We start from the raw sequence: 25,279 nt of genomic DNA on the forward strand, positions 1-25,279 counted from the left end.
CGAAAGTAAAACGTTTTTCATCTCAAAACAGTATGTGTTCAAAAGAGTGATATATTTGCATCACAAAACCGTTGTCAAATAAAAAGTCAGACCTCGAAATCGCTTGGCACTATTTTCTCTCCCTTCTTATCACTGCGCGCTGCTGCCAGGTGACAGCGAAACGCATACCCACTAAGCTGGTGGGAGACCAAGGCTGCACTCTATCCACGGCTTACACACGTGATGGCACGGAGGATGTGTTTAGTGGCAGCATCTGTCCCCCCAGAGAGGATCTTTTCAAAAGCAGGACAGATTATAACTGAGAGGAGAAATAGAATCAGAATTAACTAGTTAATTGCAGCAATTAAAGGAATAGGTAGGAAAAGGAAGGCGCAAAGACACCGCGCAGCGCCTGAAAACGGGTTTTCAGGCGCTGCGCACCCGTTTTCAGGCGCTGCGCGGTGTCTTTGCGCCTGCAGCGGTGCTTTGCCTGTGCTGTGGCTGAAAATAGTTCCAGATATAAACTGGTCTAGTAAATCCCTTCGTGTTAATTTGCATTGATATGTGTACTCGATGTGAATGTACAAGTCATGAGAAATAATTATAAAAAGTCTTCCGAAAGAGCCGGCTCCTTATAGTAAGAAGAGCCAAAAGAGCCGAAATTCCCATCACTAGTAAACAATGAATGAAACAGCCGTGGCTGTCACCTGGCGGCAGCGCGCAGTGATAAGAAGGGAGAGAAAATAGTGCCAAGCGATTTCGAGGTCTGACTTTTTATTTGGCAACGGTTTTGTGATGCAAATATATCACTCTTTTGAACACATACTGTTTTGAGACAAAAAATGTTTTACTTTCGTGACCCCAACAAACTTGCCGGACTACTTTCGTCTGGACCAAAACTGGACAAGAACTGGACTCACAGGATGCTGTCAGGGGTAAGGTCAGTGTGTTTGCACGACACTACTGATGGGGATGCCATACAGATTCATGTCAAAAATCCCGAACTATCCCTTTAACATTAAGTTGTGCATGGTGTTTCCACAGTGGCGCAAATGTTATTTCCGATGAGCTCTCTACAGAAATGTTACCATTATGCTGTAGCTACTGTAACAAGAGGGCAGAGGTCACTCATTATGAACCGTGAGGAGAAACGGGCAATAAGAGAAAAGTGGGTGAGTGTAGTTTTGAAGAGAATAAAAGATCTACTGTTTGATGGAAAAATTACACAACTGAAAGAAACATCACTGTTCTCTTTCTGGGCAAGAACTCTTCTCTTTATAACTTTATAGTGGAGGATCTTTTCATGGTCAGAATGGTAATGTTATATCTGATCTTTTCGATCATGTCACAACAAAAAATATTTTTTCTCTTTCAGTAGGGAAACAGACAAATCCAAAATTACATCTGTAAAACTGAACTTTTGGTTTATTTGATCTTGTGACATTGTTATTACTGTAGCTAGATCACTTCTCTCTCTCTCTCTCTCTCTCTCCCCTTTTAAGCTTTTATACTAATTTAAGATTCCTAGATTGATATTTAATTAATACTATTTTTATATGTAGGTTTGTGTTTCTCTGATTCTGATTGCAGTAAAGCTAACTCTCAGCAATGGTGAAGGTGCGTCCAGTTCTGAAATAGTTCTCAATTTCCCCCAGTGTTCTCCCTTTTGTTTCAGGCACACACTTGGCTGTGAATATGATGCTCATCACGCAGATTACACTGAAGAACAGAAACGGGGTGTAGAGTCCAAGTGCATCCTGTAAGGCAGGGGAAAATTATAACAATTTAGACTCTTTGCACAATATTAGAAAGCACAGCCTATGACACATTATCTAACAGAACAAACTTTCTTTTCTAAACCAACAAAACTATTATTTAATTTAAAAAAAATGTAATTTCTTGCTTGCTTTATTGACCATAATGACATGAAACTTACTACTGCCCACATGAAGAATTGTGTCAGAAAAAAAGCAGTGGCATAGCTGACCATTACACACACGCCTGAAATAATGCCACGCACTTTCATCGGCAGGATCTCCGACATCAGCAGCCATGTGATCGGACCCCAGCCTATTGCATAACCTGCTCAGAAGAAATATAAGATCAATAAAAACTTCACCTCCACCACAGTACTGTTGAATTCATGAACCTGATAGTAAGTACTTGGCAATTTACTGTATAAGTGGCAAGGTTAATGTTAATGCAAACGTTTAAAGAGAAAATAAAGAGAAAATTTATGGAAAGATTCTCTAGTGTCTGTGCTTTAACCGTCAAAGGTAAAGCTGTTGGAAAGTCTACAGAACAGCTGGCTTTGTGCTTGATGTTTTCTTTGTTTCATGAGAAGCTTCAGTTTTGGGAAGGTTTTTTTTCCCGATTGTTGTTTTCTTCAACTTCTCAAGGAAGAAATGAAGAGGGTGTTGCCATAGCAATTGTTTATAGCAGCAGTTAAAGAAAATAATATGTGACTTTCCATCGAATATTGTTTCCCATACATAGGTTATACTTATGGCACCACCTAATATATCCGCCACCAATATATCAGTTGAATCAGTTAATGTTCATATCAAACATCAGAAGGTGGGGACAGATTTCAGTGACTTTGCGGGATGGTTCTTGGTGCCAGACAGGCTGGTTTCAGAAGTGGCTGACTTCCTAGTATTTTCACAACAGTGCATCCAAAAAGTGCATCATATTGGCTGATTATCTAATCAGCCAATTCCTTGACAGCAGCACAATGCATCAAATCATGCAGATACAAATCAAGAGCTTCAGCTAATTAATATTCACTTCAAACATCAGAACGGGAAAAATTGTGATCTCAAAGTATGGCTTTCTTTCACTGTGGCATGGGTGTTGGTTTGAGCCAGATGGACCGGTTTGAGTATTTCAGAAACTGCTGATCTCCTGGGGTTTTCACACACAACAGTCTCTAGAGTTTACACAGACAGAATGGTGCGAAAAACAAAAAACACTGAGTGAGTGAATGACTGACAGTTCTGTGGGTGGAAACGTCTTGTTGATAAGAGAGGTAGGTCAGAAGAAAATGGCCAGATTGGTTCCAGCTTTTTTTGCCAGGAAGGATATAGCAACTCGTAGCAACTCTTTACAACCGTGGTGAGCAGAAAAGCATCTCAGCATGCAACAGCAGAAGACCACAATGGGCTCTACTCCTGCCAGCCAAGAACAGGAATCTTAGAATCAAGAACAAGTTCCTATTAAAGTGGCCGGTGAGTGTATATACAATGCACTCATATGAGTTGCTTTTTTGAGCTTTCTAATTTACATTTGTGGACACATCGTCATTCAGTTTATCAAGAATTATTTTTCTACATGGATTAAATAAATATTATTCAATGCAGGTGCATTTCTGTAACATTTAAAGAGACAGCAATTAATAAGCATTAACTTCTGTTTGTGACCATTAGTTATGGATTATTAATGCTGAAATTTATACTGTAATAATGTAGTTAATCGTAATTAATGTAGTTGTCACAGCAGGGGTGTGGTCGAGAGCCCGTTTGTGAATGGAAAGCGAAGCCGGGAAAAGTGAGTGGCAAAGTACAATCAGGGAAGTGTTACAGTAGTTAACTGCAAACTGCCTAATAATAAGACACAGTAAATAAGATATGTGTTGACAGTTTTAAGTTTTTAATCATGTTCAGTTACATTATCTAGAGCATCCAAACTGCTGGATAAGATTCAGTTAACTGTGTTGTAAATTTACTGTTTGGTGGCACGGTGGTGTCGTATTTAGCACTGTGTTTAGCACTCTGGGTTTGAGACCAGTGGCCAATGGGGCCTTTCTGTGTGGAGTTTGCATGTTTCTCCCCATGTCTGTGTGGTGCTCTGGTTTCCCCCACAGTCCAAAGGTTAGGTTAACATGGGGCAGCCATGGCTTGAAGGTTGGGCTGAAATAGCTTGAGCAAGGCACCTAACCCCCAACTGCTCGCCGGGCATTGTAGCATAGCTGGGTATGTGTGAGTGCTCATTGCTGACTTGTGTGTGCATGTGTGTGTTCACTGTTTCAGATGGGGTAAAAACAGAGGAGGAATTTCACTGTGTGCTTGAGTGTATGTGTGATAAATAAAGGCTTTTTATTATTTCCTGAAATACAAAATCGTGTGGGCGGCACGGTGGTGTAGTGGTTAGCGCTGTCGCCTCACAGCAAGAAGGTCCGGGTTCGAGCCCCGGGGCCGGCGAGGGCCTTTCTGTGTGGAGTTTGCATGTTCTCCCCGTGTCCACGTGGGTTTCCTCCGGGTGCTCCGGTTTCCCCCACAGTCCAAAGACATGCAGGTTAGGTTAACTGGTGACTCTAAATTGACCGTAGGTGTGAATGTGAGTGTGAATGGTTGTCTGTGTCTATGTGTTAGCCCTGTGATGAACTGGCGACTTGTCCAGGGTGTACCCCGCCTTTCGCCCATAGTCAGCTGGGATAGGCTCCAGCTTGCCTGCGACCCTGTAGAACAGGATAAAGCGGCTAGAGATAATGAGATGAGATGAGATGAGATGAGACAAAATCGTGTTTGTGGGTTTTACAGGTATCAAGCTGTGGTGTGAAATTTCATTTCTGGTGTGAAAACCAAGTACTCACCAACTACTATAAAGATGATGCTCATGAGGGGGATAAGTGTGCCAGAGTTGAACTCAAAACCTGTCATGACTCCATATGGCTCCTTTGGGACTTCAACGGTTACATTCCCAGAATCACATGGTGTTTTGTGGATGTGCATGGTCATTGTCAGCATGGCCATATACATTATGAATGCTGAAAAGGTAATGTGCATATTTTATTATTTGGACAGCAGCTATGATGTTACAGAAAGGAAAAGAATCTTGATTATGCTGAAGGTTAAGCTGGTTCACATAAGTCATGCCTCAACACAACAAACCTGATATGTAGAGCAGAGATTTCCTGCCAGCTTTGTCCATTAAAAAGCCTGCAATCACACCAATGACCAGTCTAACAAATCCCACTATAGCTGCATCATACTTGGGTTCCTAGATAAAGACATAGTATTGGGAAAATACAACGAGAGGCTTAGACAAGTTCAGTGGGCAAATTCATGTCAGTGTACACAAAGGTCATGTTGTCATATGAAACTGATCTGGCAGGGGTTTTTGTTTGTTTGTTTGTTGTTACTCACCAGTGAGACAGCTGTTTTCTCAAAGATTGGCTCCAGATAAACTAAGATGGGAGTAATACCCGTCATCTGCTGCAGGATTCTCATAAACACAGAGATCAAGATCGGCTTGTAGTAGAATGGACTCCTAAGATCTGACCACTGCATTCGAACCTGTTGAAAAGGTTAAATTGGTGCTTTTTACCTCCAGCAACTGTGTTGGAAGAGGTTATGTTTTCACCTCCATTTGTTTGTTTGTTTGTTAGCTCATCTGGCCATAAGGTCGATGACCTATAGAGATCTTGCAGTCACGTGACCGGAAAGTACACAACCGCCATCTTGTTGGTCAAAAACACAGCTGAATACTGCTGCACTCGTGTACAGAATGGATCAATTTCAACCAACGGACTACACGGCTCATTTTTCTAATGAACAGATAACTAGATATATGTCTAAAATAAACGATCTACAGATTTGTGACCCTTATGGCTTACCGGACGGAGTTTTCACGACCGGATTTTGAACTGCCAGCGGAATACCCGGACGTGTATAATTACCTCATTAACTTTCCCTCGCTGTTCAGTGGTGAAGCACTGCGTGCCTATAAATCTCTGGACAGTTATCTTTACAGAAATTCAGGATTTGTCAGCGACTCAGATGTGGCATCTTGTAAACAAGAATCCTCATTGGACGGGTAAGTCACTTAAGTATTGAGTATAGCACTGACCAGCCGATTATAGAATAGAATAAGGTAATTCCAGCTGTAATTCCAAATGGACCTTCTTGTTTACATGGATCTGGCGTTGGAGAGGTAGAGGCTTGGCAGTGGAGGTTTGAGTGGCTGTTTTCTGAGCTTAGTCAACAGGCCGGCTCTGCCTGCAGCCTCGCTTTTGCTTCCACTCCCGGCGCCGCCTCCTTCGCTTTGCTTCCGATAACAATCCACGGAGACCCCGCTGGTCTCGCTATCTCGTCCGGAATGTTTTTTTTTTTTCTCGTCCGGAATGTTGTGCATGCGATGGAAATCGCTACAAACCGTCATTTTCTGCTGGAAACCAATGTCCAGTAAGTCCATACGGTTGTAGTGGATATTGAAGTCTGGTACAGACGAACAACACGCAAAAATACACACAAAAAACATAAAAAACGTGCACAGGTAGGGACAGCTTGTAGCCGCAGCCGTTGTAGTAGAATTGTATATAGTAGGTTTTTCCAGAAGAAAAGGTAGAAGTAAAAGCAGAAGTAGAAAGCGGAATATGGCTTTTGACCGACAAGATGGCGTCTGTCACAATCTGGATCGGCTGTGACGTCACATGCAAGTGCTCCATTGCCATGGCGTGGCATCCGTCGTCTGTCCATCATCCATAATTCAGTTAAATCGTATCTCCTCTGTCGATTCTCCACGGATTTCCGTTCCGATTGTTTTGTTTGAAAGAACTCTTCACTCCGCACAAAACTCAATCGTTGTTTTGTCATTTTTTTTTTTGCTAGCAAGTTAGTAATTAGTAATTAGGCTAAATTAACAAATTTTCCAGGCCTCTCACTAGAATTTTATCTCCTCTCTCATTTCTCATCCGATTCCAGTTCTGATCGATGTTTTGGATAGATCTTCCCATGAGGAACAAAACTTGGTCCTTTGTTTGTTGATTTTCCTGTTGTTTACAACTGTGTTTATTTTCAGTTAAATCATATCTCCTCCATCAGTTCTCAATGGATTTCAGTTCTGATTGTTTTGTTTAGAAGAACTAAACCTTCTGCACAAAACTTGGTCATTGTATTGTCAAATTTTTGCTAACAAATTAGGTCACCTTAATGAGTTTTGGGACTTCTCATTAGAATTGTATCTCCTCTCGCAGTTCTCACCCGATTTCAGTTCTGATCGATGTTTTGGGGTAGATCTTCTCATGAGGAACAAAACTTGGTCGTTTGTTTGTTGATTTTCTTGTTGTAAGCAATTTGTTTACAACTTTGTTTATTTTCAGTTAAATCGTATCTCCTCCATCAGTTCTCAGTGGATTTCAGTTCTGACTGTTTTATTTGAAAGAACTAGACCTTCTGCACCAAACTTGGTCATTGTATTGTCAATTTCTAGCTAACAAATTAGTAATTAGGTCAACTTAACAAATGTTTTTCTGACTAGAATTGTATCTCCTCTCTCATTTATCATGCGAATTCAGTTCTGATCGATGTTTTGGGTCGATCTTCCCTCAAGGAACATAATTTAGTCCTTTGTTGAGTTTCCTGTTGTAAATATTTTGTCATAGAGGTTGGTCCTCTCTCACATTGTCACATTTCAGTTCTGTTTGATGTTTTGGTCATCATGGTTGTTTTGATGGCAGGCCAGATGAGCGACTATGTCCTTGACATTCTGGTTTGTCTTTTTCAACGTAATTCAAAAAGTAATGAACAGATTTTGATGAAATTTTGAGAAAAGGTGGGCCATGGGCCAAGGAACAACTGACTAGATTTTGATGCAACTCTAGATATGTATGTGGATCCAGGATTTTTTTTTTCTGTTTCCAACATAACTCAAATAGTCATGAACGGATTTGTATGAAATTTGTTGCACAGCTTTAGTATTATCCTAGGTTCAAGTGATTTTGATTTTGATGTTGATAATATGTGGTTTGGTGGAGGTATACACACTACCATGTGCCCTTCTAGTTTCAGTTATGTTACACCAGGGGTATTTAACAAAAATTTGAAGAAAAAAAAAGAAAAATACATAACTTCAGCAACATAAAGCATCACAGAATGCGATCAACATATAGATTTTAATGATTAAGCAATCAGAGATTAGTTTATGCTATAAATAAGACATCAGCAGAGAACGTGGGAAGAATATTAGAAATCCTGCACAGACAGTAACCTGAGCTCAGGATCAAACCAGGAGCCCTGGAGCTGTGAAGTGATATGCTAGCTGTGCAGTAGGTTTTATAAAATAAATAAAAAAATTCATGCAGAAATCTCCTAATGCTTACAGACAGGTAATAGTAGGCTAGTATCTCTGTATTTTGGGCTTTATAATACAAAAGATTATCCCTGTAACCCTGCTGTTTGTTTTTACCTGGGAATTGAGAGTACGCACAATCTGATTGAGTTCAGTAGTGCAATTTGAATCAGGGCCCCTGAGCCATTGGAGGGCTCTGGAGGCTTCGTCCCATTTGTTGTTGCTCATGAGGTAATGTGGGGAGTTTGGCATGCAGCACAGGAGGATGAGCATAATCAGAACTGGAACTTCGCCAGCTATAGCCAGCCACCGCCATGGCAAAACCAAGCCTGTGGGGGAAGAAAGGAAACCCCACTGAGACCATTAACCAGGTTTTCATTGCAGTTTTGCACAAAATTTTGAAAATCTTGACAAAACATGATTGCAAATGGTTTGTGTTTCTATTAAGTGGTGTTATGAGATTAAGGCTGGGTTTTTTCATCATGTGATAGTTTCTCCTCTAGCAATAGCTCTTACAGAGTGCTCTTTTCTGAAATATAACATTTCCATTTGCTCTTTGTGTCAAGCCATGTGACTTAAATGCAAAAAATGTGTTTCCATTTCAATTTTGTGAAATATTGCTTTTTCAAATCATCTGAAAAATAGCCTCAATGAGGCTGGAGCTCATACCGGACACTGTTGTTGTGTGTGAGTTTGAAACCTGATTAATCCCGTAGGAGGAGGAGTGATTTTTGTGAAATTGCATATGACCTGTGTAGCTGCATCATGGCAGGTGGCGCCACCTGGTGAACAATTCTTGTTGAAATACATCTTTAGAGTCTTCTGGGTGAGTTTCAGTGAAAACATCCTAGCAGTTTACGAACACTAGTGTTTGGTGTGATGAGTCACACAAAATTTTCAAACACCCATAAAATGTTAAATATGACAGGTGGCGCCACCGTCTTGATAATTTTTATGCACACCAACCTGGGAAACATTCCATATGAGTTTGATAAAAATCTAATCACTCCTGTAGGATGAGTGGCGATTTTTGTGAAATTGCATGTGATCCCGCTATAGCCTCATCCATGGCAGGTGGCGCCACCTGCTGAACAACTCTTGTTGGAATACATGTTTAGAGTCTTCTGGGTGAGTTTCAGTGAAAACGTCCCAGCAGTTTACAGAGAGTACCATTTAATGTGATGAGTCACCCAAAAATTTCAGACACCCATAAAATCGTAAATATGACAGGTGGCGCCACCGTCTTGACAACTTTTATACACACCCACCTGGGGAACATTGTATGTGAGTTTGACTGAAATTTTATCAATAGCGATTTTTGTAAATTGTGGATGGACGGATGACAGATGGACGATGCGTGATCACATAAGCTCATCCAGCCTGACCTGCGACCGGATGAACTAAAAAACCACCTCATGCAAATATAACTTTTTTTTTCCAATATTTGAGAGCTTTTTCAAAATTCACGCTTCCAGTACTCATTTTTAGCTCGCAATTTTAAATTGCGCAAAAAGTAGGTTAATGGAAACACAGCTACTGACAAGGCAAAGATGTCACAAAAAGATATGAGTATCATTATTTATTAAAGTAGAGTATTATTTTGAACAATTTCTCAAACATATTTTTAACACTACAATGCCTTTTGTATCACATGACCCAGAATATTATACGCATATTTAAATTCCTAGGATTGCTGCATCTTTCATACTTTCATGTATATTTGCACACTGTAGCTTGATCATAGGCCGTGCATTTTTCGTGAATATGTGAGTATTTTCAGAATCAACAACTCAATTAGGTAGTCGACCATGGGCGCCACCAGGGGGGAAAGGTTAGAACAATTCTAGGGGCCCAGCACTGCCATGGGGCCCTTTAAGGGGATGATAATATGCTTTTGATGATTTTAATAAGACTTTTGAAATAACAACAATGCAATATTTCATCTGGTAAAATGAGCTAATTGAACAAGGTTGTCTATTTCTTGAGTTCAACATATTGTCATTTAACCCTCCCCGTTTTGCGAAATGGTACGGTCCAGTTCTGGTAGAAGCGATGCGTTAAATCTGCGTGCTGATCAGTGCAATGCTACTTGCTGCTGTGTCGCGGTGCAGCAGCCAGCCAGCCAGCAGTGGAGTGCGTACAGTCTATGATCGCTAAATATGAAGAGTGGCTGTCAAAAACGTAAAGAAAGGCAGCTGAAAGCTGAGAGGGACCGGAGAGGCAGGTAACTGGTCACTCAGTTTTTCCCAAAGAAAGGTAGCTATCGCTCACGTGTGTTCAAAATATTAGCGAATGGTAAATGAACAGCATGAACGTGGTTGGATTAGCCTATCAAGAGAACACTTTTACAGTTTGTACAGTGACTTTTTCCATTTTAATAACTGAACTGACTTGTGTGATAAACAAGATGAAACATTACGTTATGCTGGTGCTAATAACTAGTGCTAATAACCAGTTTCATAACTAATGGGGTGCCCTAAATATGCACAGATTCAGCCTCAGGGGGACCTCCGCCCTACCAAACCACTGAACCCCCCTTTGGAGAAGGAGGTAAGCAGCAATACAACCCATAAATGCTTTAGGATTGAAGTTTTTAATGAGCGAGCGCCATATACAGTTTGCTAGATTAAAGTGTTGCTAATGTAACAGACGTTGCGTTGTGTTGTTCACCAGTCTTTTTATTCTGAAGAAATGAGACACAAATACACTGCTGAGGATGGCCTGCAAACGTCCAGTGGCATTGGCGCTTACATTTCCAAAACGAACTGAAGGAGGCCAGCGCCTCGTTCCCATAACTACCTGCGCTCTTAATTTCCCCACCACTACACACAATGGCAAGTGGAAAAAAATAAACCCGTTACACTAATAACGGACACCAGTCAAGTGTTTGACATGTTTATGTGTGTGGAATGTTCACACGTTCTAAACCATTGGTTTCAACCAGGGTGCGATTTGTCAAAAAAACAGAAGGGGGGATTTTTTTTTTTTAATCATGAAACGTCACAAAATTAAGGTAACAATAGGCTAACAGCTCAATAACATCCGATGATATCAAATGAATAACACTAAATGAAAATGAACACTAAACCAGAGATAGTAAATTCATCTTCCTATCTCTCTGACTAAATACACGAACACTAACACAACAAAGTTCGCATTGCTTGTCGCATTGCTGTGATGTTTCTCTCCCTCCGGATTAAATGGACAGTGACTCGAAAATCACTAAAATACATGAATACTAAATGAACAGTTTGCTCTGATGGCGCAGTTCACATTGTGCGCAGCTTTCCGATTTAAACTGTTTTTTTCTCATCCTTATACTTCCTGTTTCATGGACTGTAACGGATTTGCTTATTTAGTAATTTTAATACAGAATTTACTTTGAAATTATAATCAGACACTCCAACGCCCCCCTAAAAAAAAAAATCGGCCGTGAGAAAGGCGGCATCCGCCAAAAGGCGCGCTGTTTGCATCCCTGCATAGAACGCAAAGATATTGTTATTATCTACAATGTATCTATTTGCTGGGGACGTTCGTGAACATCAAAGCTGCCACTTCGGGTCATTTTGAAAGTGACTGCAATGTAGACCATAGAAAACTGTGTCACAACATGCCTGTCATGTCAACTTTTTTTTTGGTTTGTTTGTTTTATTGACGGGGTTGTCCCCGAGGATTTTTTTTCAGCAGAGATAAAAACCAGAGGGGGGGGATGATCCCCCCCAGCAAATCGCACCCAGGTTTCAACCATTGGTTAATACATAAAATGTAATAACAAAGTCACAAACTCAAGGTCCATGGGCTATCAAAAGTCAAATAATGACAATAGTGCAATTGTGACGAGGGTGGGCAAAGTTGGGGGGCCCAAAATTCTAATCTTTCATGGGGCCCAAAATTTCTGGCGGCGCCCCTGTAGTCGACAACAAAGATAATTTGCACAACATGACTAAAACGACATGGAAAAGACAGAAGGTATGTCACTAACCAAGAGCGTAGAGTGCCAGACCTCCGATGACCATCATGATCTGAGAACTGGATCCCAGGAATCCTCTGACACCTGGATGTGAAATCTCTGACACATAGACCTGCAGCAATAAAGCATTATAAAGGTTTATTTCAAAAGAAACTCCCAGGATAAATGTATTAATCAGAGTTCAGGTGGAAGTGTATCAAATCTTATCGTAGTACAGGGGTTGGCAATTTTTTTTAAATTTATTTTATTTAATTTTTTTAATCAGTGGCCCTATTTTTTGAGGTCAGAATTTTCACAACAATGACTCACATGCAAGGACTGGGTATGTGCAGGACTTTGCAGCTTGTTAAAGTTAGGAGATATTATTGACTTTTCTGTGTTGTATAATATCAGACAGTACAGTAGTGTGACTATTTTAGGAGTAACTTTTCAGAATAACTGTAAATTTAATGTTCATGTTAAGGAAAAGCTGTATGACGCTAACAAATAGCTATTTGGAATTAGAAGTCTGCACAAAGAAGGTTAAACACAGTAGATCATGAAGTACATCATCTCTTTAATGCAATAGTCTCATCTCATCTCATTATCTGTAGCCGCTTTATCCTGTTCTACAGGGTCACAGGCAAGCTGGAGCCTATCCCAGCTGACTACGGGCGAAAGGCGGGGTACACCCTGGACAAGTCGCCAGGTCATCACAGGGCTGACACATAGACACAGACAACCATTCACACTCGCATTCACACCTACGGTCAATTTAGAGTCACCAGTTAACCTAACCTGCATGTCTTTGGACTGTGGGGGAAACCGGAGCACCCAGAGGAAACCTACGCGGACACGGGGAGAACATGCAAACTCCGCACAGAAAGGCCCTCGCTGGCCACGGGGCTCGAACCCGGACCTTCTTGCTGTGAGGCGACAGCGCTAACCACTACACCACCGTGCCGGCCCTAATGCAATAGTTCTCCTGAAAATATTGTATGGCCTTCCAGTTTATGTGGCTAGTGTTTCAGATCTTACTATTGTCCAATGTTTTTTAAAAAGATGCTTTAAGCGATGTTATACACCAATTAGTTTTAATATCTTGGATCTTTTGGCGGGTGGCACGGTGGTGTAGTGGTTAGCACTGTCGCCTCACAACAAGAAGGTTCTGGGTTTGAGCCCAGTGGCCGATGGGGGCCTTTCTGTGTGGATTTTGCATTTTCTCTGCATGGGTTTCCTCCGGACGCTCCGGTTTCCCCCACAGTCCAAAGACATGCAGGTTAGGTTAACTGGTGACTCTAAATTGACCGTAGGTGTGAATGTGAGTGTGAATGGTTGTTTGTGTCTATGTGTCAGCCCTGTGATGACCTGGCAACTTGTCCAGGGTTTACCCCGCCTCTCGCCCATAGGCAGCTGGGATAGGCTCCAGCTTGCCCACAACCCTGTATAGGATAAGCAGCTACAGATAATGGATGGAAGGTCCTAAAGGTGTCAAAAAGCAATGCATATGGTCATTACTTTTTTACTGAGATGGATTTGGGTGTTTAATGCACCCTCTCATGGCTAATTGTTTCATTATTCCCTCCAACCATCCACAATGCCTTGTATATTGACCGCCTTGAATGTTGAAATTGACTATTCGTTTTTGCCATTTGATTTCAACAACATACTTGTATCTAACCTTTAAAAGTGAAAAATATTTCTGTGTTGTAAAAGAAAAATTGAGCATGGTTATGCAAGCCACTGCAGAGCCTCTGTTATTTATTTAGAGTGTTTCAAAAGAAACAAGACAGGAATTTGAGACTTGAAACACCATGACCAGAAATATACCTACAGGAATGGAGCTGGCTGTGATGCCAGCAGCAATGCCTGTGAGCAATCTGCCCAGGAGAAGCAACAACCATTCCTTTGCTGCTGCCATCATGAGAAACCCGGCGATAGAGGGAATTACGGATATCATAATACTGTGTTTCCTTCCAACTTTGTCATTCATCCCAGTGGCGATTAACCCTCCTACTATAGTTCCAACTGCAAAAATAGACTATTCAACAAACAGAAACAGAATAGAAATACAGTCGGATTTATTCGACACATGTATGAGAATTTCATTTTGGTTGGATGTGGAGCTCAAACCAGGAGACAAACACTAAGAGAAGACAAGCAACTTTAACAGATAGGTTCGTATCACATCCTTTAACTTATATTGTTTATAGATTCATTCTCAGTGTAATTAAGGATAATGTGGTATTTGGTGAGAAACAAACAAGCTGCTCTTACCCCAAACCAGGAAATCTGATGAATGTCCATGTGCAGACGTGGATCATCTTCCCTCTGAAGCTGTGGGATCACCGCAGAGGGAAGTACCATGGAATATCCAAAAATAAAACTGCCCAAAACAGCTGAAAAGGTTGCAACGTAGAGCCTACCATTTCTATGAGAAAACAAATTTACAGCACAAATTAAAATTCAAATATTAAATATCCCCTACAAATAAACCACCATGAGCTGGCCTAGTGGTTAGCGTGTCCACCTCTCGACCAGGAGATCGTGAGGTCTACTCAAGGTCAGGTCATATCAAACACCATCATAAAAATGATACCTACTGCCATCTGGCAAGACACGCCGCAATACAAATGTGAGTAGGGAGTCAAACTCTTGTGGTTACCAGAGGACTGGCTCCCCACTGAAACTCCAGCTATGTAATAGGGAGAGGCCAAGGGCTATAGAAACAGATAGCGGCACTGCCCAGTGCGCCTTAAGGACCTGGTTAGTACTGGGACAGGAGACTGCCTGGGAATACCAGGTCCTGGCACAGGAAGGACTTTGACAAATAAACAGGATACCTGAGCTATAAAATAGAGAAGTTTTAAATATATCACACAATGTGAAAAGTCAGAGATGGCAGATTGAGTTAAAAGTCAACTCAAGATCTTCAGGGCCATAATACAACACAAAACACTGCAGTGTCACAGTACACAGAACTACATAAAGTGCAAATACATGACTGTGTGACAAGTGCAAAATATGCAATTAAAAATAGAGCAATGAATACTCAGGACAATAAATATACAAGATAACTAGAAGGTCACTCAGTAGAGTATATACCTCCGTCAAGCCACATATCCGGCATTGCATCAAAATCTAATCAATTGTTCCTTGGCCCATGGTTCACCTTTCCTCAAAATTTCATCAAAATCTGTTCATTACTTTTTGAGTTACATTGGGAACAGACAAAAAAAATCCTGGATCCACATACATATCCAGATTTGCATCCACAGGGGAACCATCAGGACCTTCTAGGCGTTCAGAGAAGGCACAAACGTACCAGCATTTCAAATGGTATATTTAATTTCTTTCATTCTTTAATTGCTTTCATCCTTTCATAATTTCATGATAATTATTCTCCTCTAATTCTAATTCGGCCTCATTTTCTATCAAATTTGCTTCAGAAATGAATGGGTTGCTGTCCTGAAAACATCAAAATCGAGTTATCCGATGAGATTTTTTTTGTTTGTTTGTTGTCTCTAGGCTGAGAAGAATTTAGAGCTGGCTCACTCATTGGTTAGGACTTCATTGCCAGGACAGAAGGCCATGGCAGTGTATGTTTATGTAGGAAGTGATGGATGAATTAACCAATCAGATTTTGATTTATAGTGGGAGGGACCAAAAATTTATCGCCCTAGGCCTTCTCAAAGGCTAAAGTTAGCTTAACCATTAATCAGCGCCATCAGCAGAGCAGTGAAGTCACCTTCCAGCCAGTGTAGCGTTCATCAGTAGTGTTAGCGAATACTAAAAAGTGGTCATCAGTGCTATCGAGAGCAAGTAGCACAGGATAACAACCGAGAAACTAAGATTTCTGTCTCCAGACTCTTCTTCCACGCAGCTCACTACAGTATTTTTCACTCAGACTTAAGTATTCATTTCCCAATGTAATTTACTTAGTTATTTTTAAAATTAACATCAACAACAACTACACACAGTGGAACTACCTGGCACCCTGCAGCTAATCCCTTGCAAAATCCTTTGCCCTGTTGCTTTTTTGGTGTATCGGGCTAAGTTTTGGCTGAGCTCAAGTCCCAGCTCTAACAGTTTGCCACTGTTTGCATCAAAATCTAATCAATTGTTCTATGTCCCATGGCTGACCTTTCGTCAAAATTTTATCAGAATCCGTTCACTACTTTTTGAGTTATGTTGAGAACAGACAAACAAACAAAAACAAATGGAGGCCAAAAACATAACCTCCTCCAACAATGTTGGTGGAGGTAATAATGAATACGCAAAGCAATAAATGCTCATGACAGTAACCATGCTTAAAGATTTAAAACAATGATGCTTGGCAACAAAGCCAAAAACACACCAGCACCCACCTACCTTAAGGCACTTTTATGGTGGAAATTCACCTCAGAATGAACAGAGGCCCTTTCCTGTTTAATAAAATTCTTTAATGCAGTGCTTACAGCTATAGGGAGGTTGCTCTCATGCTCTCAACATCTCAGATCATCTCCAGAGAACAGAACAGAATCACAGTGAATATATACTCAGTATGGGGAGGGCCTCTTCTGGTTACTCATACAATCCATTCCATGAAAAATAAATGGTTAATGAAGTGGAATAGATGCATAGGACCAACTCTTATTCACATATACCTTTATTACCTAATATACCAAAGACATGCAGTTAGGTTAACATGGGACGGCCTTGGGCTGACGTGAGTGGCGGCGCACACATATACAGTGGCTTTGCTCCCCTATGATGACCTAAATTCCATTGTACATTTGTGCAGTGACATTAAAGGCATTCTATTCTCTGAGATGGAAAGGTAGTGGTTCTCATCATAAACAGGAAAAACACAGCGAAAGATTTGCAAGCCACAAGTGCAGGAAGTCTGTTCTCGGGCTACTTCTGTGCAGAGGCACTTTCTCAGCATAACTCAGTGTCAATATGCCACAGAGCAGACATCCTGTCTGTAACCTTGCAGCATATGCTTCTCTTGGAATTTTAAAGAAACACATCATTTTGCACACAGAAATATCATTAACTCTTCAATCAGAATTTAAAAGTGAGACATAATAAACTAAGACACCACACTTTTCAGGTACGTTCTGCACCATGTTCCTTTCAAGCCTCTACAACTCAACTGGACCCACCATGCCTCATGATACAAGAAGGACACACATCAAGAGTGCTCTATCTCCTGCTTCCTCACTTCCTGATGCTCATGTTCTGCTTCACATATACAACCCCGATTCCAAAAAAGTTGGGACAAAATACAAATTGTAAATAAAAACGGAATGCAATAATTTACAAATCTCAAAAACTGATATTGTATTCACAATAGAACATAGACAACATATCAAATGTCGAAAGTGAGACATTTTGAAATTTCATGCCAAATATTGGCTCATTTGAAATTTCATGACAGCAACACATCTCAAAAAAGTTGGGACGGGGCAATAAGAGGCTGGAAAAGTTAAAGGTACAAAAAAGGAACAGCTGGAGGACCAAATTGCAACTCATTAGGTCAATTGGCAATAGGTCATTAACATGACTGGGTATAAAAAGAGCATCTTGGAGTGGCAGCGGCTCTCAGAAGTAAAGATGGGAAGAGGATCACCAATCCCCCTAATTCTGCACCGACAAATAGTGGAGCAATATCAGAAAGGAGTTCGACAGTGTAAAATTGCAAAGAGTTTGAACATATCATCATCTACAGTGCATAATATCATCAAAAGATTCAGAGAATCTGGAAGAATCTCTGTGCGTAAGGGTCAAGGCCGGAAAACCATACTGGGTGCCCGTGATCTTCGGGCCCTTAGACGGCACTGCATCACATACAGGTATGCTTCTGTATTGGAAATCACAAAATGGGCTCAGGAATATTTCCAGAGAACATTATCTGTGAACACAATTCACCGTGCCATCCGCCGTTGCCAGCTAAAACTCTATAGTTCAAAGAAGAAGCTGTATCTAAACATGATCCAGAAGCGCAGACGTCTTCTCTGGGCCAAGGCTCATGTAAATGGACTGTGGCAAAGTGGAAAACTGTTCTGTGGTCAGACGTATCAAAATTTGAAGTTCTTTATGGAAATCAGGGACGCCGTGTCATTCGGACTAAAGAGGAGAAGGACAACCCAAGTTGTTATCAGCGCTCAGTTCAGAAGCCTGAATCTCTGATGGTATGGGGTTGCATTAGTGCGTGTGGCATGGGCAGCTTACACATCTGGAAAGACACCATCAATGCTGAAAGGTATATCCAGGTTCTAGTGCAACATATGCTCCCATCCAGACGACGTCTCTTTCAGGGAAGACCTTGCATTTTCCAACATGACAAGGCCAAACCACATACTGCATCAATTACAGCATCATGGCTGCGTAGAAGAAGGATCCGGGTACTGAACTGGCCAGCCTGCAGTCCAGATCTTTCACCCATAGAAAACATTTGGCGCATCATAAAACGGAAGATACGACAAAAAAGACCTAAGGTAGTTGAGCAACTAGAATCCTACATTAGACAAGAATGGGTTAACATTCCTATCCCTAAACTTGAGCAACTTTTTTCTGCAGTCCCCAGACGTTTACAGACTGTTGTAAAGAGAAAAGGGCATGTCTCACAGTGGTAAACATGGCCTTGTCCCAACTTTTTTGAGATGTGTTGTTGTCATGAAATTTAAAATCACCTAATTTTTCTCTTTAAATGATACATTTTCTAGGTCTAACCAGGTGAATTCAAGTGAAGTGGGATGTATCCATTTGTAAATGTATTGAAGCTGGTTGGCCAGTGCATAATGATAGAAGTGTGGCGCCTCTAGACCACCTAGTATTTTAGGTTTTTGAAGTGTGGTCAGTTTGATTCTTGGTGTCTTGTTTTTCCAATAGAATTTGATGATTGTAGAGTCTAGTGATTTAAACCAGGATTGGGTAGTGATTTAAACCAGGATTGGGTAGAACAAACCATTTGCTAGAACAAACCATTTGCAAGGATATTCAGATCTCAGACTTACCTTTCTGCAGCCAGTCAGTCAAAAAGCATCCATCTTTCAAAGCTCCAACTATAGCATCAAGCCTGACAGCTTGGTGGAAGTTTTACGACCTTACTAATTCGCCTCTGACACTATCAAATCACACCCCTATCTGGAATAATCCTGATTTCACCATCAATAAAAAACCACTCAACTTTCTCACATGGATAGGCAAGGGTATCACTCATCTTCATCATATCATCCAAGACAATAGACTGGTCTCTTTTCCTTATTTGGTCCAGAAGCATGGCATTGAGGGTAAACACTTCTTACAGTATCTTCAAATTAAATCAACTATTCAAGCAAAATGGAATATTCAGATACCTAATTTAGACATCCCCCCACAAATCTTGGAACTGATTAACATACCCTCCCCTCAAAAAATCCTTTCCAAAATATACAAACTTATATCACAATCCGAAAAAACTTTAAGCCTTCCATACCACAATTGGGAATCGGACCTGTCCATTACTCCTGATGCCGGCTTCTGGACCCAAATCTGCAAAAATATCTATCTAATGACTAAAAATGCCAATCTTCAACTAATACAGTACAAGGTACTCCACAGATTTCACTACACTGCACAGAAACTGGCAAGAATGGGTTTTGGCTCCGATACGTGTTCCCACTGCATGCTAAACACCCCAGACACATACATCCACGCTGTCTGGCATTGCACCCCAATCCATAGGTTCTGGATAAAAGTCACAGACTCACTCACCTCTATCCTTGGCCATCACATCCCAGCAACTCCTTCCCTCTGCATACTAGGAGATACATCTTCAACCAACCATAACACCACAGACAATAAATTTCTTCTGGTAGCACTAACTGTCGCCAAGAAAACAATCCTCATGAACTGGAACTCAAAGAACTCAATCCACATTACCCATTGGAAAAACCTGCTAGCAGATTATATATCATTGGACAATCATACCTCTCCCAACTTACTCCACACTCAGAATACACACTCCCCTTGGTCATCTTACCTCACCTTTTTACAGACTTGACCTGGCCCTCTGTGCCTGAGATCCAGTCCCAACGCCACACTCAAATATCCTTCCATAATCGTTAATACTTAGCCATACATATTAGGGAAGGGAGGATGGAAGCTGGAATCTCTTATCTCTGTTTGTTTATGTACATCATTTATTAATTTTTCCCACCACTCCCTCCCTCCCTCTGCTACCATCTTCCCTCCCCCACTTCATCTACTCTTGTTATACCTGGGCTTCTGGGATGGCGTGGTCGGCCCCATCCTGTCTGGTTGTCAGGTGGGACTGGCGTTGGTTGGTGCCATTGGGAGGGTTGATGGGTCAGGGTTCCCCTCCGGGTCAGGGTCCCGAGGTTTTCTCGGCGCCCCGCCCACCCCACGCATGCACTCTGATACCTGCCTACTCTTGGTATTGCACAGCGCGCCTTATCCTCTTTTAAATGCTCTACACATTAGGAAGCACACACCATTTGTACACCTGCAATAAGAACAACATGATAGACTAGGGTAAGGGAGGAGTGCATGTGGGAAACCTCTGCAGGTGCTTCGCTGCACTTCTTGCCTCTTTTAATGCAAATACATCTCTTCTTTTAATGCAGTACATTTTAGAGAAGGCACACATTCTTGTCATATACAGTCATATATAGGATAGGTAGGGCGTGTTGTGCGGAGGCTATGGGGGGCTGGTGTCGGTGCATGGGGCGTCAGGGCCCGGAGCCCTGCCTCATGCAGTACCTCCCCCTCCCCTCTGTCGTCCCATCATGAATCAGCTTGGGCAGGGGGGGCTGGCACCATAGCCATAACAGGTGCTCAGGTAGTCATCATAATTAACTATTAAATAACTATTATTTTTAGAATTTCTATCTATAAAAAATTTACTAACACAAATGATTAGCAAATAAAATAATACTCCCCCTCCCCCTCTCTCCTTCATTATGATCCAGTTTCCTTCTCCCTGGCCCGACACAGACCAGCACTGCTTATACACACACACACACACACACACACACGTGCTTACTTTCACATATCCCGCTCCCCCCCAACATATACACACTGTCCCTCCACCCATAATTCAAGGCCCAACACCCCTCCAAATCTCCCCCACCTACCCTCCTCTATCTCATATGCACATTCATTACCCCTAATCAACCCCACCCATCCTCCTCTATACAGCAATATAGCTCTTGTTTATCTTTGTCGAATTTGTCTCCATGTGTTCTGTTACATCTCTTTGTTAACATATTAGTAGTACTGTCCAGCCTTTGAAATTGTTGTTAGTTACGTCAGTGCTTCTGTTGTATGTCATGTGTATGTATTGATTTGTTTCATTCTGTCCTTTTTACTTTGTATTTGTTTGTATTTGTTAGCAAATAAATTAAAAAAAAATAAATAAATAAAAATAAAAAATGATACATTTTCTCAGTTTAAACATTTGATATGTCATCTATGTTCTATTCTGAATAAAATATGGAATTTTGAAACTTCCACATCATTGCATTCCGTTTTTATTTACAATTTGTACTTTGTCCCAACTTTTTTGGAATCGGGGTTGTACGATATTAAAGACAGACAACACATAGTTTCTCGGTTTAACTTTATTTTATTTCATACCCTCAAGCTATACATTAAGCTATCATACAGTCAGATAGTTCTCACCAAGCACTCGAAATAACACTTCTATTGCAGTTTTTTGGCCCACCTTTGCTCAAAATTTCATCAAAATCTCTGTACAACTTTTTGAGTCACATTGGGAACAGACAAACGGAGGCGAAAACATAACTTCCTCCAACACAGTTGGTGGAAGTAATTTTTTTTTAGTGTTCTGCCTGATGGCAGGTCCAAGTTTCTAGGGAAGGATTACAGTAGTGGTTTCCTGTTGCCTTCTACTGGACTATTTATAGAGGTTTTCTCCTCTCAACCGTTCACGCCTATGGGAAATTAGAGTAGCCAGTCAACCTAACTGCATGTCTTTGGACAGTGGGGGAAAACAGAGCACCCGGAGGAAACCCACACAGACAACATGCAAACTCCACTGGGCTCGAACCCAAAACCTTCTTGCTGTGAGGTGACAGTGGTAAACACTATACTAAACACTACCCAAATTGACTGCTTAACCTTCCATCCATTATCTGTAGCTGCTTATCCTGTGCAGGGTCACAGGCAAGCTGGAGCCTATCCCAACTTGACTATGGACAAGTCGCCAGGCTGACACATAGAGACAAACAACCATTTACACTCATTTTAGAGCCACCAATTAGCCTAACCTGCATGCCTGGTAAAACCAGAGCACCCGGAGGAAACCCACGCAGACTTCACACAGAAAGGCCCTCGTCAGCCACTGGGCTTGAACCCAGGACCTTCTTGCTGCGAGGCAACAGTGCTAACCACTACACCACCGGGTAACTAACTAACGCTAAAACATACACATAGATAGATATACACACAAATACACATGCTTAAGAAACACAAAGAGGGTGAACCAAGTCCATACCAAAACACTTGATCTTTCAAATCATTTCCAAATTCAATAACCTTAGACCTTAAAACAAGAAATATTGGAAACAACCCATCCTTAACACTCAAATCAGTTGAATGTTCTGCAAATGCATATGCAAATCAAGTTCAAAAACCACACCCACACTTTACTATGCAGTCAGTTCAAGCTTCTTTTTTTTTTTTTTTTTTTTTTGCCAGCACTTGCAAATTAATATTAGATTTTATGCAAAGTAAGTAAAATATGCATTTTGGCTTTCAGCCACATATTAATGTAGTATAGAATTTATAGTAATTAAGTAATTCTGATAATTTGCTTTTTTGTTGTTGTTGAAAAAGTCACAGATTTGTTTTTGTCATATTTAGCCTACTGAACCACTGGATCTTTTTTTTTTTTTTTTCAGTGATGCAGACTCAACACGACGCTGCAGTTTGGTGAGAAAACTGGTGTAGAAAATTGTAGCAGAAAAGAGAGAGAGAGAGAGAGAGAGAGAGAGAGAACAGTAAATATCATTTAAAAAATACTAAATAAATACTCAGAATAATGAATACTCAGGACTGTGCATGAATTTGACAGAATAAACCAGTGAAAACAATTGTCCAGAAACAGTAGTCGACACTGCACTATTATACATTTTGTGTAAAAGAAAAACATTTAAGATTTTTTTATGAGAGAGAATAAATATACCAGAGAAAGAGATGAACAGCAAAGAGCATAAAAATATTTAAAAGTAACCTTATTTGTCCCTGTGTATTCTGATTATTCAGTAGTCGAGTTGCTTCATTCGGCTCTGATGCCATTGTTTTCTGTGTGCCCTCAATCTCAGACTTTCAGTCTATATGCCAGCTTAATGCTATAGAATAAAGTGAAACTGAGACTATACGTCTGTGTTTCACATCATATAGATACTGTGCTGTACATATCAACCGAGACCAAAGAGTGAGAGGAACTGAGGAAATAGGGCTTATATATAAGGACTATGTTATACTGGCCTTTGTTTTATGTTAAGCAAGTGTGATGCATCTGCATAAGCCATAATTATTTATTCTTTAACTGTTTACACGTTTATTGTCGACTGTTTATTGTTTAAGAGGCGACCATGCATACGCGCAGTCGTGTGCTGGCATGTTTGACACCTCCAAATACTTTCAGAATATACGCACATCTCTCGTCATGAATGTGGCACTAAACCCCTTCAAACCAGACATTTTTCCACCCACAAGAAAGTTCTTTCCCTTCTACAGCACTTCTAAAGTCTCAGAAGGTGATTTTTTTATCTTGTGTGCACAAGATTTAATGTGGATGGTGAGTGAATGTATGAGTTATAAAGCTTATGCTTATTTTTTTATTTACAGAAAATATTCCATAGAAAAAAACGTACTAACCCCATCTCCAGAAAAGTTGGGATATTTTCCAAAATGTAATTGTGGCAGCGGGGGCGTGGTCAAGCGCCGGTCTGTGACAGGAGGGCGGAGTTGGGGAAGGTAAGTGGCAGAATCGCTTCACCTGAGTGTAATTAACCTGTGTTTTGTGTGTGTTCTCCCCAGTAAACCGCCCTACTTAAGGAGGGAAAGGGAGAGCGGAAGGGAGCTTCTTCCCCGGCAGAGCCGACAGTGTGTGTCTGTCTGCTTTAAAATATTGTTAGACTGAAAAGTTCGGCAATAAAGCCTTGTGAGAACCTTGATCTCTGTCCTGCCGTCCTCTGTGCTCCACCCACACGCTATTCTCGCTACAGTGGTGCCGGAAGCCGGTGGAGCATCAGTCCTGCAGCCCCATGGAATCCTCCCCGTTCGCGGACTTGGTCCACGCCCTCGCCATGGCTCAACAGGAAGATCGAGAGGCGTTCCGGCGTCTCCTCGCGTCGGCGGGGTCCACCAGCGCCCCGGCCGCGGGCCCGTCTCCCCTCACCTTAACTAAGATGGGCCCGCAGGACGACCCCGAGGCTTTCATCACGTTGTTCGAACAGGTCGCAGAAGCCTCGGGGTGGCCGATGGAGCAGCGCGCGGCGCGCCTCCTCCCCCTCCTGACGGGAGAGGCGCAGCTGGCCGCACTACAGCTCCCCGCCGATCGCCGGCTGGCCTACGCCGACCTTCGCCGGGCTGTCCTCCAGCGCGTGGGGCGCACGCCAGAGCAGCAGCACCAGCGCTTCCGCGCGCTGCGGATGGAGGAAGTCGGCAGCCCGTTCGCGTTCGGCCAGCAGCTCCGGGACGCCTGCTGGCGGTGGCTGAGGGCCGAAGATCGTGACGCCGAGGGAATCATCGACCAGGTGGCGCTGGAACAGTTCATCGCCCGCTTACCAGCCGGAACCGCGGAGTGGGTCCAGTGCCACCGCCCGGCGTCGCTGGATCAGGCCGTGGGACTGGGGGAGGATCATCTGGCGGCTTTTCCGGCGGCAGGACAACCACCGACATTGTCTCCTCTCTCTCTTTCTCTCCCCCCTCCTCCCGTGTCCCGTCCTCGCCCCATTCCCCCACCACGGAGGCGAGGGCCGGCTCCACCCCAGCCGGCCCGCCGCACCCGTGGTGCCCTCCCGTTTCTCCCTTCTGTGTCTGTCTCCCCCGCCCCCCCCCCCCCCCCCCCCTCAGGTGAGTGAGCCTCAGAACACAGATGCAGAGGGAAGGCCTGGGCCGGTTTGCTGGCGCTGCGGGGAACCGGGCCACCTGCAGCAACAGTGTGCAGCGATGGAGGTGGGGGCGGTGGTGCGGATCCCCGACGCGCCAGAGGCTGCCCTCGATCAGGCCAGAGCGTATCGCATACCGGTAAGTGTACAAGGGGCT

At 42.2% G+C, this 25,279-nt stretch overlaps 1 protein-coding gene across 1 annotated transcript; it reads right to left on the bottom strand.

The window, feature by feature from the left end:
- Positions 1-1,565: 1,565 nt before the first annotated feature.
- Positions 1,566-23,302, bottom strand: LOC132892615 (solute carrier family 2, facilitated glucose transporter member 6-like). The gene is made up of 10 exons (XM_060930910.1): positions 23,238-23,302; positions 14,273-14,426; positions 13,830-14,036; positions 12,029-12,128; positions 8,164-8,375; positions 5,124-5,273; positions 4,869-4,977; positions 4,571-4,744; positions 1,916-2,061; positions 1,566-1,736 (listed from the first exon to the last, which is right to left on the bottom strand). The coding sequence occupies exons 1-10, from the start codon at positions 23,300-23,302 to the stop codon at positions 1,575-1,577; spliced, it is 1,479 nt and encodes a 492-aa protein (XP_060786893.1). The 3' UTR covers positions 1,566-1,574.
- Between the last annotated feature and the right edge of the window lie 1,977 nt (positions 23,303-25,279).

This window comes from Neoarius graeffei, chromosome 10 (assembly GCF_027579695.1).
Source record: "Neoarius graeffei isolate fNeoGra1 chromosome 10, fNeoGra1.pri, whole genome shotgun sequence".
NCBI lineage: Eukaryota > Metazoa > Chordata > Actinopteri > Siluriformes > Ariidae > Neoarius > Neoarius graeffei.